Source organism: Phalangium opilio, unplaced genomic scaffold, assembly GCF_054372755.1.
Source record: "Phalangium opilio isolate 3A_F unplaced genomic scaffold, DU_Popi_V2 ptg000002l_1, whole genome shotgun sequence".
In the NCBI taxonomy this organism is placed as follows: Eukaryota; Metazoa; Arthropoda; class Arachnida; order Opiliones; family Phalangiidae; genus Phalangium; species Phalangium opilio.
This window is the reverse complement of record NW_028324144.1, coordinates 6,203,922-6,220,284: the sequence shown is the minus strand read 5'-3', so window position 1 is coordinate 6,220,284 and position 16,363 is coordinate 6,203,922. Positions and strand designations below refer to the sequence as shown.

Genomic DNA, 16,363 nt, shown 5'->3' with positions numbered 1-16,363 from the left:
ATTTACTCTCGTCGCTTCCCAGAGAGCTTATTAATCAAATATCGTCGAGCTAGCGGAAATTTTCCATTACTTGTCGGTACGTAACGGCCAAAAGCAAAGAAATATTTCGCATATTTACCAGGATTAAGTGTTGTAACAGCCACAAGTATGCCTCAACTAACTGCTAAATTATGTACTTAATCTAATTTAAGTGCAGAACTGGATGAGTTAAAGCTTTATATGTATCAAATAGGTGTGCAATTTTGATCTAATTTCCATCAGATTTGTATCTTAAATCTTTTTCTTATCACCGCTTAATCCGTCGTGTTTCGACCACAGTTTTATATCTTTGTTATAGCTGTTTACATTATGCTTTTATCACTTCGTAGTCAACTGCTCCATGACATTTTCCTTACTTTGGTTTCGATGAGGTTTTTATTACGCTATTATAAAACATTTTCCAACACATTTTTATTGCTTTGTTATCAGAATTCCAATCACTTAATTGTCAGGATTTCAATCACATTGTTATCAGAATTTCAATTACATTTCTATCACTTTGCTTAAACCGTTTTAGTCACACTTGTATCACTTTGTTGAAAGCACTTTACTCACCTATTTTATCACGTTCCCATCAGATTGTATTGCAATTTTTACTTCTATAGTATCTCCATTTTTATCAAATTTTCGACACTTTTTATCAGCGTTTTGAGCATTTTCATCACAGTTTTAGCACTTTTCTTCAAAGTTTCCATTCCTTTTATCACTTTTTTGAGATCATGGAATAATATGATGCAAAGGTAAAAAGTCCTTTCCAAGCAGGTATTGTAAGAAATAATTTAGACAATATACAAATGGACCCATCTGTGTCATATAGAGAGTGTCTACACTTGTGTCTTTTCCCCCCAAAATTGTTTCAATCATACTTATTGGTAACATATTACTTATACCGGGGTGTTTTATTAAGAGCCCTCGGAGGAAAAATGATTTTCCGAATCCCCTTGGTACTGTTAGAAAATGTGGCTTTTAAAAGCTAGCTATGGGGCCGCCATGACCTCATCCCCATTATTAAGTTTCGAATAGCAGGAAAACGGGGTTAATTATTAAAACCTTTCATTATTTTCTCTTTCCTCGAATAATTTGGATTCTTTAGAATTTGTTCTGGTTTAACAATAGCAAAAATGGAATTGAGTTTTTTTTTTCGAATGACAGTGAACGAATTCACTAAAACTTTGGTCCCTTACATACAAGTATGGCTTAATTTTTCTAGAATGTTTGAGTTCAGTTCAAAACGATATTAAACAATTAATTTAACAAGAAACAAGATTATTCTATGTCATTTAAGCGTAGGTATACGGAATGCCCTGCTGCATTTTTATACGGTATATTATATTCCAAGAAATTTCTTTCTTACCTTCGATTTTATTGCACTTTTTGAAGTTGGTTTTTTCCTCTATTCTGCATAAATTATGAACAATGAGTTACTGAAAATTATTATAAACTTAAGGACTGTTTAGAGGATACAACGTTTCATCTAATTATAAGATGGACGACCGTGACTGTATCGGAGTTCTTGCTTTGGCATGATTTTGAGGGATTCTGAAAGAGATTGTAGGCGAGCGTTCCTTATTATTTGGATCTTAATTTATTTTGCCTAGAACCTACTTTGAACTGCTTTCAGTTAGCCTATAACTCAAAATTTTGATAGAATACTGTAACTCTGAAATCAGCAAGAATTAATGCCCATTGTTTGTTCCTGGCTCAACTTCATGAAAAACATTAAAAATTTCGTAAATCATCGTACATATCTTTCGAACAATGATGCTTCTTCAGCCTTCGCTAACTTCTTCGGTTTCCTTTCTCCCCAGAACCAACTTCCTTGAATCTCGACCTTTAACAGGATTAATGGCTATAAATTAATGTCCACATGCACTGAGAGTTCTCTTTATTCTTCTATATTTTCAGTTGGACCCCGAATTGACTCGTTTTCATTTCCCCCGGATTTGGAAGAGGGAATGCGAAGCGTGGCCGTTTGCGCGGCCATCGCGGGTGATTCGCCATTAACTTTGACCTGGTTGAAAGACGGCAAACCTTTGGAACCCGAACTGAATGCTATGGTGGACAGCGTCAATAATTTCACTTCGACCCTAACCTTTAACAAAGTGGGATCTAAGCACGGAGGAAGCTATACTTGTGTCGCCACCAATCCGGCCGCTTCGGTCAATCACACGGCCAAGATGGTCGTTAACGGTAAGTTTCCCTTCTTTTCTGTGCTCTTTTAAGAGGTTTTTCAGATCTCTTTTGCCCGACCTCTTGATTAATATTTCCGGTTTTATATGGGTTTTGACGAGAATTCGATTTTGAGAAAAACCCATGTAGCGGTTTTGAACCTTAGGTTAATGTTCGTAGTGTTTGAAATGGAGGTTGACTCGTGTTTATTTCTAATTATTTGGTCCCATTGGTTTGGGGGTTTCACTCAACATGAATAACGCGAAATGGGTCCTTTATCATGTTTTCTCTACATAACAACATAAAGGTGAGTTTTCAACAAATATATTTAGCAGAACTTTATTTGTATATTTTAAGACAGTTTACATATTGAACAGGCCAGTTAGTATTAAACATCTGTTAAGAAAGGTGCATGATATACATTTTTTTAAATTCGAAAATCTTATAAAATAGTAAACTATACTGCTGATAACTGTTTTCATAAAGGTTTTTGATTGAATTTTTTTTGCTTATTGCATTTACTGTTTTGGGAAAATTAGACAGTGACTAAAGTACAATTGATTAATATAGTTTAAGGTTAAAAGTTCAAAGATAAACTCTCTATTTATTTTGTGAAAGAATCAAGCTATTAATGAGAAAGATTTTTGAAAATTGTCTTAATTTTCTCATAAAAATAACACTGTATTATTTTTCGAATTAGACAAGTGGTGGACCGGGTGGACGGCGTTACTAAATAACTATAAGTTAGTTATTTTTGTAAACAATTTTAAATGAAAGATAAAAGCTCAAATTCGTGCCTTTTAAAGAGTTTCGTAGAGAAATGTTAAGTCTAAGTATTTTTTATTAGTATTTAACACATCTTCATATTCAGCGACTTTACTATATACATGCATATGCTATTTAACGTGAAAATTTTGGTACTATACTATAAACTGGGCTTTTGTAATACGTTCATTACAGTATGACCCATTTGTGGAAATGTTAGTTACGTTTAAAACAATATTAAATGAAAGATGAAAGTTCAAACTCCTGCCCCTTGAGAGCTTCATAGAGAAAAGTTAAGTCTTAGTATTTTTCTTTTATTATTATTTAAAACATGTCTTCATATAGGGACTTTACAATATACGTATACATACTATTTTACGTGGAAATTTCAATGCTTTAAAAAACTCGATTTTATTAATACGTTTATTACATCATGGTCTCTTTGGGGAAATGAGCTTGAATATTATTGTTAGGCGTCGACAACTTTAGTCTTTACTGTAATAGAGTTTTTAAATTTTTTTGAAAATTAGAAAACCAAATTTTAAAATAACTTATGACTAAGGAATGCCTCGTTTCATTCGATTTGTATATATTTTAAGTATTTATAATAGCAGTTTTTGAAGGTCAGAATATCAAGTACAATTCTAGCAAAAGCGTAAGCACCTAAATATAGATTTTCAAGAAATTCTAACCAGTGGATATCCTTAGTCTATGCAGAACCTAAAGCTAACCTCGGCTATTGTCCATCCAACATTTTAGAAGTATTTCACAGAATTGTATGCAACACGAAAATATGATCAGCCAAGCCCATATTTTGAAAATAATCTCCAGCTGAGATACTGTTACGATCTGAATCGCTTTGTTGATCGATTGCTTTGGGTTCATATATTTCGAGTATTTTTTAGTTAGTTCTCTTTGAAATGGACGGTCTTGACCGGTCTCCACGTATCTAGCCATTCTTAAAAATAAATAAAGAACACATGATTATTTTAACCACACAGATGACAATATTACTTACAGTATATCGACATTTTGTAGAACATCAAAAGACAAGTTTTTGTTGAAATATAATGTGAGATGGCTAAACATCAGAACCTGTTTTCCTTGATACAATTCTTTTCCATTTTCCTGTAGCCGATCTTTAAAATGGTCTAATGCAGGCATGAACTTTCTTGGACTGTCCAATACAGCCGCTTTACCATGTAGCATTAGGTTAACCGTATTTTCGTTATATTCTTTATATGTTTGGATTACAGGAGCTTTTAAGCCACCAGCTGAGACGCGACTTGACTACAATTAATAAACAGGGGCTAATTTTAGTCAATTAACGTTGGTCTATGGTATTTTCGTTTATATAATAAGACGTAGTGAGGTTCTCATAAGGTGAAATAATAAGTATTAAGAATGGTTTAGCTTTAATACTAGGTTAGCATTTCTTAACATGGATGTACGTTCAAAGAGCAGTTCCCGAAATGGGAACCGTGGTTCTGAAAAAATAGCAGTGTTTTCAGAGTTTTTAACAACTTTTAACAATACAGTTGACTTAACCTAACCTTAACTAACCTCACCAAATCTTTGCTTACATCACTGCGGTTCAAATAAACAAACCAAACCTTATACTAATGGGTTTCAAATAAGCAAATAAGATATATGGTTACCTCACCTAATGCTATTGCCATTCAAATAAGCACACCTTAACCGAACTAACCCATTTGCGATTCAAATAAGCACACCAAACCTGACTTAATATCGTTTAAGTACAAATCGCCAAACCTAACCTTAACTTACTGATCTTAGTCAACTTATAGTATTTTGTTTGAAATAACCAAAATAAGCCTAACGTCACACGACCTAATGCTCGCCTTCCATTGGAGAAAACCCATTCGACCCAAATAAAAGATAAATATGTCCCAATGAATTGAAATTAAATTCCCATTGAACAGAAGTACGAAAGTGGTCTTTTCCTAAAGAATATAAATTAAATTCTCATGGAACCGTAGAGAAAAACTAGCACAAAAGAAAGCTTGTTGTGTCCGAAAAAGGCACCCATTGAAAGCCCAAGGGCTATATATAAAAACGTATCCATTTTTATTTGCGGTTCTCTCCATTGTAATATATACGAGCGATCATTAACGAAATGCAATGTCAGTCGTAATGTAGATGCTATATATATATATATACTCGATACAAAAACTAAAGCATAATTTTATATTTGAAATTATTCATAAAGAACAAATTGGCCATAAAACCACCTTTTTACACTCTGATCTTTAAAGGTGCGTTTTAGCACCTCCTGAGGTGTTAATGAAAACCCTTTCAAGGGTGTTTTAATGGGAAAAGGGTGTATTTTTATACCCCAAACAACAGCGCACGCTCTGTTGCACTCTTTTATTTAGCTCGCGAACGCAGATTCACGAGGCGCGATGAGTTTCAAATTCAAAATAGGCTTAACGGTCGGTGTACTTGCGTCTGTGTTTCACTGTTATCAAACCACTTAAGAAAGGTAATTATTTTAACTAAACTTTTTGTAAGTTTAACTTCTATTTATGAAAATGTTCCAACCTTTTTAACAGCTTGGACCGAGATACGTTCGCAACTATCCATAGTAATCACGGTTTGTTAAATTAGGTTAGGGTTAGGTTCGATTGGTTAGGTTTACGTTTTGGCTAGGTTTTTTAAGTTTGGGTTCATTTTGCTGTGGTTTAGGTTGCCTACTTCTAATCGCGTGGACATATGAAGACACGCCTCCGAAGCTCTGATGCCAATGCGGATGTGAACCATTTTAATTCTTGACTTAAGTTTTCTTCGAGAAGTTTCAACGTCTCAATAAACGCCGTGAGCCCATGAATAATAAATCAGACTAATTTATGATTAAAAGATTAAATCAAATAACGAACAACTAATTTTTAATTCTTTTTGCGTGTAGATTTAGGCATGGCTATTCATTAATTCCTTATAAACATAGTGGTGGATATATGAGAATTATAATACAACTTCTGTGGATAATATTTCAGTATGGATAGAGATACAAATGGCGTAGATAATGGATAGAAAGTGCCAAGCAAGGTTTTTAAGACTTGTCACCATTTTGTCACAGAACAGCTATAGAACGGGTCATTAATAAAGCCGATGGTGAACGTAACTTGCCTCTGAGAAGTACTCCATTGCAGATAAGAAACCGAAAAATTGCGAAGTGACGTTCTGATTGTATACTAGTTTTGTTGCATTTTTAAATGATTTAAAGTTTTTGGTTTTGAATTTCGCGGTCTAAGTCATTTCACTATTTTTAATGAATTATATCACAGTTGTCTCTGAACCTCGAATTAAAGACTTAATGTAAAAGTTAATTTATTACTTCTTGTGTAATATAAATTACGTAGCGATTTAGGCACACAAAAGTGCCAAAGTTTTTCACACCAGTGAACAACATTTTTCTACTATAAGAAAGAACCATGTATGATAATAATTAAACCTTTCACAGCAAATTTTATATTTGTTAGTACCCGTAAATGGCCGAAATGCCATTTCTTGCACCCCAGGGGGAATTTTTCAGGTACAGGTCAATGCATTTGGTTCCAATTTCCATCCCATAACAGAATTCATCAGGTACATTTAAATACCATAAATGGTTTCAATTCACACCCCAACAATTGAAAGGGCATTTTTTCGAACCCCCCAACCGAATTTATCAGGTACAGGTAAATACCTTATTTGGTTTCGATTCGCACCCTTAAAAGATGAAAGGGTATTTTTTCACACCCTAAGCAGAATTTCTGAGGTCCAGTTAAATTCCTTTAAGGGTTCTATTAAGCACCTTAGGGTATTTAAAAACACCCCATATACTAGGGTATTTATAAACATCCTATATATGGGGTGCGAATTTGTACCTAAAAGGGTGCGTCTCATGTGGGGGAAGAAAACACCTTTAAAGGTGCGTTTCCGAACGCTTTTTTTACAGTGTACAGACTATTAGTTTTTCTTTTTATTACTTTATCATCAAGAGCCTCAAGGAAATATATTATTTCACTTATGCCAGTGACATGATCCTTCGTATATAGAGAGGTCACATTTCGAGGTTCGATGAAGTTCAGTCTGTGTCATACATTGCATTGCAACTGTGTTAGGATAAATGAGTAACGGAGGGACCAGTTTTCAGGAACAAAAACCTCCTACAACCCTATGCGTCATGCACTTTTTGTCATTCAACCTTCCTATATACTTCATCGACATCTAAAATCAAATAACCTTACTACACGTTTTTAAAACTTTCAGAAACTAAATTGTCGAGTTATTGTTCGAGAATAAGGTGAGCTGTTCCCTTTAAATCATTTAGTTAAGTTTCTCCAACATATTTCCAGTTTTGTTATTTATTAAGATAATGCGTCAAGCAAAATGAATATATTTTCAATCTACAGTACCTGACGTTTTTTAAATTGAGGAGAATATATTGAGCCACAGAAAGAGCCATATCGTCTTTCAAAACATGTCCGTTTTTAAATTTTTCGTAGATTCCTCTTTCCAGAAAATCCTTAGGAAAAATACAAAACATTATGCACCCATTCATTGCTTGAGGAGCTAGTTTTTCTATATAACCATTCTTGTCCTTTTTTGTAAAATTGTGTCAATTTAAAGTGTAACTATTAACCGCAGTTGATCCCCAAAAGCTAATAATTTAATAATTTGGCTCGAGCAGTGTTTAATTTATGACCAAAGTTTTTAAAAATGCAAGCGGTACTTACATTTCCAATTGAATAATTTATTACGCTTAAACTCTGGTTCATGACGGTATCCTTTTCTTAAATTTCAAAATGCTTAGCTTCTTTTACGACAAATTACTATTCATGTTATGTTATCTAACTCGCATCGCTCTTTAAAGGCATTCAAGTATTTACATTTTCCCCTAAGTTACGCGACATATTGCAAGGATTTTGTAACCTTTTTACTCCCTATAGAATGAAGTTTCTAATCTTCAACTAATGCCACGACCACTTTCAACGACAAAAATTTCGATATGAAACTATTGCGCAAAACCCACAGACCAAATTATAAAGAATTTTTTACTCGTTTTGAATCTTAAAAAGACGTTTATTTTTATTTAAGTAATGAGTATTATGTTCGAAGAAAATATTTCCTTCACGGTTGAGAGCTCTAATTGCGCTGCAACAACATCAAGTTTCAACTTATTTCCAGGAGAAAAGGAAGGTTAGGAAGTCATTTTTTGGAAATTGCAGGTTTTCAAGATCAAAAGCTACGATTTTGTTAGAAAAGTAAACGAATTAAAGATGGTTTACTGGACTAAAACCGATAAGCCACCCTTGTTGACTTGATTATTGAAACTAGTATCCCTGTATACCATCTATAAAAGCACAATTTAATATCTGTGTTTCTTAATTTAATTTGATCCTATGTTACCTCGATCAAGCTGGTCTCGACTTCCCTTCATAACTGAACCGCAATTACTTCTATTTATTAGCACGCAATAAGAGAAACTTTAGAAACCCAAAAACTTACCTAACAAAGTTTTAAAATAAAAACACGGTTAATGTTTAAGTGTAACGCGAGTTAATCATAAACTGTTCATGAGAGCGGAACCGGCCATTAATTTTAATCTGTGCCTTTTCTTCGCGTTTGCAAATGAAACTTCACGCAATCAGTTAAGAGAACATTTCAGTCGCAAAAGTCAAAATACAACTTAATAAACAAGATGAATTAATAATCATATCGAATCAACGAGCTTGATCTGATTGCCATAAATATAGATATTTGACGAACAAAATAATTGCGATAAGCACAATGCGAACACGAAATGCTTATCTTAAAAATATATAATAGTATCATCAGGGATATATTTAATTTCAGAAGTAGGAATGGAGAACGGTTAGTATTTTCTTCAGTCCGACTCATAGCCCAGTATAGAGCCCCTCCCTCCACACGTAACGAAAAGTTTAAATTATCTTATTGGCTCGCTTAATCTACGTTTTGATGACGTTGCTGACGGGGACGTCGGAAAATACCCAATTCCTTTTAACCTCTGTCGCTACGACCCGCCTCTTCTTTCATACCCCCCCCCGTCCCGTGGAAGGGGGTCCGGGACTTTGATGCGTGCCCATTCCTACTTTTAAAATTAAATATATCCCTGGTATCATAGAAAATCTAATTATTACAATATTGATTGAAATAGTGTTCCAGTGTTTTAATCCAAAAAATAAGCATTTACAGTTTTACTGTTTGAGAGATTGTATTAAAAATTTATGAATTTATTACGCATGAAAAAGGCTTCTGTCCAGCTTCTAATCTGCCACTTTAGAAAGGGACAACAAAGAAAGTTTTAGGTAGCCCTCATATTTCGAATGCTCACTGAAAAAATGTTAATGCAAAAACCGTCATGATCTCTGCCGGTGATGAGCGTTGCTAAACGATACTGTTATAGTCTTTAAACTTTCTTTGAAAATTGAAAATGAAATTCCAGTATGACCTACGACTAAAAAAAGCCTTGCCAGATTTGTACATTGTAAAGCACTAATAATAGCAATTTTTGAAGTTCAGAATATCTAGTACAATTCTGGCTAAAGTATACACTACTAAATATGAAATTTCATGAAATTCTTGCTAGTGAAAGTCCATATTCCCCAGCCAACATTTTAGAAGTATTTCAAGGAATTGTGCACCGCACGAAAATATGATCAGCCAAGCCCATATTTTGAAAATAACCTCCAACTGGGATACTGTTAGGATCTGAGTCGATTTGTTGATCGATTGTCTTGCATTCAAATATTTCGCGTAGTTTTTAGTTAGTTCTCTTTGAAATAGACGATCTTGACCGGTTTCCGCATATCTAGCCATTCTTGAAAATAAATAAAGAAAAAGTCATTATTTTAACCACACAGGTGACATTATGACTCACAATATATCGATGTTTTGTAGAATATTAATGGACAAGTTTTTATTGAAAATTAAAGTGTTTGGGAGCCACATCAGAGCCTCTTTGCCTTGATATAATTCTTTCCCATTTTCCAGTAGTCGATGTTTAAGAAGGTCTAATGCGGGAATAAAATGTCTTGGAACATCCATTGCAGCCGCTTTTCCTTGTATTATTAGTTTAACCACATTGTCCTCATAGTCAGTGAAATTATGTATTAGAGAATCTTTCACACCACCAGTCATTCGAATGTTTTATTGTCCATGTTCCGTTTGGCTTTTATCAGAGGTACTCTAGGAAATATGTTAAAAAATTGCAGCAAAGTGATTTTAAGAGTTTCATTTTTATTAGTGTTATTGATGGTTTTCGTGAGATTTAAGGTCCTAGAGCCAGACTATTAATAATTACCAGATGTAAGATAAGGGACTAGAAGTAAAGTGATCTAGCATTGGTAATAGATCATGGGACTAGTGATCATATTTGAGGATTTTATGCCGCTTCCATCGCGTCTACACTGAAGAGAAAAAAAATTGGTCGAGTTTAAAAAAAAATTTCCTACCCCCCTTTCCCTCAACCTAAAGCCGCGGAACACGGACGCGGGTGCTTGAATCTAGTTCGGCCGTCTACCGCCGCGAGCGTCTCACGTCTTAGAGGGAAAATTCAGAAGCCGCTACCAGAGGGCCAACTGTTGGTGTGTTATCAAGAATATTCACTTTCGCCAAGTGAAAAATTCGGTTACCTCCATACTTCTTGTCCCTTATCTTACTTCTGTAATTACCAATATATGAGATAGTATTGTGGATCTCCATCTAGCTATCGGTGTGATGTTACTGTTTAACAATTCTTCAATGGTGTCAATACGACTGTCTTTCCCCACTAAAAGCTGAGATTTCAGATTCCCGGAGTAGGCCATCACGAGAATTGACGAGATTATGAACCATGATCCAAGGAGTATTCGAAATGTTATGGTTTGAATCCGTGTTGGTGGAGCTGACAAATATTAAAAAACATAAAATTATTATTACATAACATCAACTCTTAAAACAATACCGCGTCCAACTGTTAAAGAGTAAGTAAAGACATTTTGACTACTCCTTAAATTTCTATAGAAATCATACATTTCTATAGATTTCAACGTCCTCATTCAGAATAAAATAAATTTTCACCAAAAATCCACCTCTAAATATTTAAAAATTAACTTCAAATATTGATAAAAAAAAAGAGGTGCTAAAATTGCCGCCAAATAGAATTGAATTTGTCTCTGCTGTCTGACGTCATAGCTTAGGGATTTAGACCGCTCTGATAGTAGTAAAATTGGTACTTTTCTTTCCATATTTTCCCACCAGTTAGTATCTCGCCTCCTACTGCTTACGAGCGTGTTATACGCGGGTAACGCGGCGCTTTCGGGCTTTCGGCCCAGCATCGGCGATGTCAGCCGATGAAGCGATGATCCCATACGGTCGCCGAGGCTTAGTGAGTTTCAACCAACTATTATCATTGCACCGTTTCCATTAGAACTCAAACACTGTTTATTTCTTAACGTTCTAAAACACGTCCATCGTAGTTTATTTTTTAACACGTCCATCGTAGTTTATTTTTTAACACGTTCATCGTAGTTTATTTTACAAGCGTAAAACTCATGGCGCCAAACATTGCAACTGCTGATGCGCGGCCATAAGGTGTGAAAAGGCTAATATTGAGATATAGTAGGAAACCGAAGCGGTGTGGGAGTTTTTCACTAGCCGCGGTAGTATTTGGTAGTATCCAGTCAGAAATATTTTGTTAGAGGGACTGAATTAGACACGCCTTCCCATAACAAACCAATGCTAATGCATGCAGCCAATAACGGAGCCAGCTCTCTTGACGTCAGATCTATATTGCACGTGTTCAATGTTTACAAAAGTTGCCTTTTCTAAATCTCGTTTTGTTTTCGTTATAATTCAATAACCGCTCGTCAGATTTTTATAAAACTTTAGAAATGAACATTTTACAGTTCATATTTAGCAAAAATGAAGGAATTAACATTTCCAGGAAAATGTCTTTACTTACTCTTTAAGTATTTTGTTCTTAGCGCTTCGTTAATAAGGATATACTTAACTATTTTTCAGTATTCCCGCCAAATAGAACCACAGAGATCCGGGAAATGTTCGAAAATTAGAATTGCAGTCTTTCGGTACTACACTTTGCGAAAGCTTCGAAAATAATGATAGGAATATGATAAAAATTGTCAAAACTTCCCAAACTTGATAAGAAAATCCGTTTATTGAGTAAGAACTTGAGGAAGTTTCTCCTTCAACGCAGGTATAAATATAAAATCTGTCCACTAAAACGTTGTTAGATACATGGTATTTGGATGTTAAATGAGATGTTGGTGGAATTAAGAATATCAAAACGTCCAGTACCTCAAAAATTAAAAAAATATATATAAATGATGTTAGACCAGCATAGCGGATGACTGACATTGCTATCTATTGGTTTTAGTTTTCCCTTGCATTACTTTATTTTTAAGAGCACGATATATATATAATAATTCATGTAAGCCAGTGACAGGGTCCTTCGTATATGGAGAAATGGCATTTCGAGGTTCAACAAAATTCAATCTGTAATATATAGTGCATTGCAATTGTGTTAAAAAATCCGTGATCTGAGGGGTCTGTCTTCAGTTACAAAAAACTCCCACGTAACCCCAAGCATCATCTATATATTCTGTTCAAACGTTAGTATATACTTAATTGAAATTTAATAACCAATTATCTAAATACGTGTTTTTAAAAATTTTAGAGACTATCTTGTCGAGTTAAGCTAAATAAATTCTCATCGTACATTACCTAACGTTTTTTAAATTGAAGAGAACATACTGAGCCACAGAGAGAGCGATGTCCTCTTTCAAAAAATGCCCGTTTTTAAATTTATCATGAATTCCACTTTCCACATAATCCTTAGAGAAAATACAAAGAATTACGCAATTGTGTTTTATTATTAGCTTAAGCAAAGTATTTTTTTCCATTTCCCCAAAAAAGTAATGATATAACAATCCGGCCAGAGCAATATGTAATTTTTGAAAATACAAGTGGTACCATGAATCTATATAACTATGAATATACAGCTGCGTTACGCTGTCTAACCTCTCGATAAGGTTTGGGCGGAGCTTAGCGAAAGGAGACATCAGTCACGTGTCTGCTAGTGTTAGGACCGGGAGAGGGGAGGTGGAGTCCGGGGTTGTGTAAATTCGAAACGTCACTTCCTCTTGTCTTGTGATTGGCTATTAGAGCTACGCAAAACGCGTCAAAGCTAGGAGGGTAAGACCCAAACCAAATCGACATGATATTATAAGGGGCATATGTTATCTGTATATTCATAGATTAATGGTGGTACTTACATTTGCTATGGTATAATTTATTACGCATAAACTCTGGTTCATGATTTAATCCTTCTCGTAAATTTATAAAAAAAATGGTTAGTTACTTCCACTAAGAATTATTATTCATGTTATGTTATTTAAATTACGTCGCTCTTAAAACACATTCGTGTTTTTTCATTTTTTTTCCCAAGTTACGAGATTCATTTCCAGGAATTTGTATTGTTTTTACTCCCTTCTAGAATATTTCTAAACTGCGAAGAATGTCACGACCGCTTTCATGGGCACATTTTGCTATGAAGCTATTGCAAAAAAAAACGACAGACCAAGTTATAATGTATTTTTTTCCGCATGGTTTACATCTTTAAATGAAGTTCATTAAAATTTCATTAATGTGTATTATATTCCACGAAAACAATTCCTTCACGGTTGATGGCATTAATTGCACTTCAGTACTCTCAAATTTCCATTTAGTACCATGAAAATAGGAAGATTAGAAGAATGTTATAGAATCTCTAGGTTTTCAAAATCAAAAGCTACGATGCTGTTAGAAAAGTAAACGAATTAGGCTGAAGTATTTTTATATAGGATGGCTTACTGACTTGAAATAGATAAGCTACCTTTTATATCGACAAATGTATTTATTTGTTTATTTAAACTACTCGTAGTATAGGTTATATAGAAAATCATAGTTAAACATTCGCATTTTTTAAATTAACACGATACCTCAAGCGGGTTTGACTTCTCATCATCACTGAACCGCAGTTTTTTCTTTTATTAAGCACGCAAAAATAGAAGCTTTAGAAACCAAGAAAATTACTAAAGTTTTTCTCATTTCATGAAAGAACGGAATAATAGAAAACCAAGGTTAATGTTCAAGAAAAAACGCAAGATATTCATAAACTGTTCATGAGAGCGGAACAGGCCGTTAATTTTAATCTTTGCCTTTTCTTATCGTTTGTGAATGATAATTCTTGTTATCGGATTATAGGAAATGTCAGTCTCAAATGTCAAAATACGATGCATTATACAAGATAAGTTAATAATTATTAAATCAGCGAGTTTATCTGATTTTCATAAATAACTACATTGTAACAAGCATAATAGTTATACACCCGAATGTACCTCAATGCGAACACAAAAATATAAATATTATTTTGGTATTAACATGTTAAATATCAAAATGAAGATAGAAATAGGGTTCCAATATTTAAATCTTTGAATCCACAAAAAGAAATTAGTTTTACTGCCAGAGGTTAGTGTTGTTTTTGAAGTTATAAATTTATTACGGCAGAAAAAAAGTTGCTGTCTAGCTTCTGATCTAACACTTTAGCAATAGAAACAAAGACAGTTTTAGCGCTCATATTTTCATTGCTCATGTAAATACCTTAATGATCACCGCCGGTTGCCAAACGTTACTGTAATAGTGTCTTTTAATTTTCTTTGAAAATTACAAAATCAAATTCCATTATGCCGAAGGCCTACACAATGCACTTTTTAGGTACCACTATTCTGGAGCGCAAATAGTACCGATTTTTGAAGTTCAGTACATCTAGTACATTTATGGTTACAGTGCATGCTCTTAATTATGATTTTTCATAAAATTTTTACTAGTGAAAGTCTATAGTCAGTGTAGAACCTACAGCTAAGCTCGACTATTTCTCCAACCAACATTTTAAAAGTATTTCTAAGAATTGTACACAGCACGAAAATATGATCAGCCAAGCCCATAGTTTAAAAATGACCTCCAACTGGGATAGTGATAGGATCTGAGTCGATTTGTTGATCGATTGCTTTGAATTCAAATATTTCGTGTATTTTTTAGCTTCTTCTCGTTGAAATAGATGGTCTTGACCGGTCTCCGAATATCTAGCTATTCTTAAAAATAAATAAAGAACAGATTGTTAGGCCTACTTAAACGAAACAGGTCATATTATCACTCACAACGTATCGACATTTTGTAGAACATCAAAGGACAAGTTTTTGTTGAAAAGCAATGTGTTTGGGCTCCACATCAAAACATCTTTTCCTTGATACAATTCTTTCCCATTTTCCCTTAGTCGATCTTTAAGAAGGTCCAATGCAGGGATGAAAAATCTTGGAATATCCATTGCAGCCGCTTTACCATGTAGTATTAGGTCAACCATATTATCGTCATAGTCAATGAAATTATGGGTTACAGAGTCATTAACACCACTAGTCATTCGATATCTAAGACGTCCAAGTTCCGTTTTGCCTTCATCAAGGGCATCCTAGTAATTTTGTTATAAAACTGCATCAAAGTTCATTTTGACTCTTCTTATTTGTATGTTACCAATATAATAAATAACATCGGAGAATCCGATCTAGCAATTGGTGTGATGTTGCTGTTTAGCAATTCTTCAATCGTGTCAATACGCCTGTCTTTCCCCACTAAAAGCTCAGATTTCAGGTTTCCAGAGTAGGCCATCACGAGAATGGACGAGGTTATGAACCATGTCCCAAGGAGTATTCGAAATGTTATGGTTTGGATCCTCGTGGGTGGAGCTGACAAATAGGAACAAGTACAAAGGAACAATTATGAAATGTATTAGCGTTGATCTGAATACAATACCGCGTCCTAATGTTAACGGAAAGCAAGAAAAATCTTGTTCATTACGTTATTTTAATGAAGATTTACTTAACTATTTTTCAATATTCCGGCCAAATAGAACCATAGAGATTCGACAAATGTACGAAACTTAGCATTGCAGTCTTTCGGTACTACGTTTTGCGAAAGTTTCGAAAATAATGAAAGAAATATGATAAAAATTGTCAAAGCTTTCCAAACGTGTATCGAAAATCCGTTTATTGAGTAAGAACTTGAAGGAGTTCCTTCTTTTTCAACGCAGGAATAAATGTAGTATCTGTCCACCAAAACGTTGGGAGATACATGTACTTCTAAAAAATCAGATGGTCCTGGCGCAAATAAGAATAAAACTACGTCCAGAACCTCGAAAATTAAATAAAAATGTATTGTTAGCTTAGATATCACCGTTTCTATCTGATGAGTGTTAGTTTTTGCGCAATACTTTTTTATTAAAAGCATGAACGAAATGATATATTTCTTCCGTGTCAGTGACATTGTTTTCCGT

General features: G+C 34.2%; 1 protein-coding gene across 3 annotated transcripts in view; it reads left to right on the top strand.

Moving 5' to 3' along the window:
* The window catches only part of LOC149718443 (cell adhesion molecule Dscam1-like), a 451,194-nt gene that overhangs the window by 228,946 nt on the left and 205,885 nt on the right, over nucleotides 1-16,363 (top strand). For all 3 annotated transcript variants that reach the window (XM_089845167.1, XM_089845151.1, XM_089845159.1), the window contains exon 10: nucleotides 1,945-2,229. In XM_089845167.1, the coding sequence (XP_089701293.1) occupies nucleotides 1,945-2,229 (285 nt within the window). The remainder of the gene's footprint in view (nucleotides 1-1,944; nucleotides 2,230-16,363) is intronic.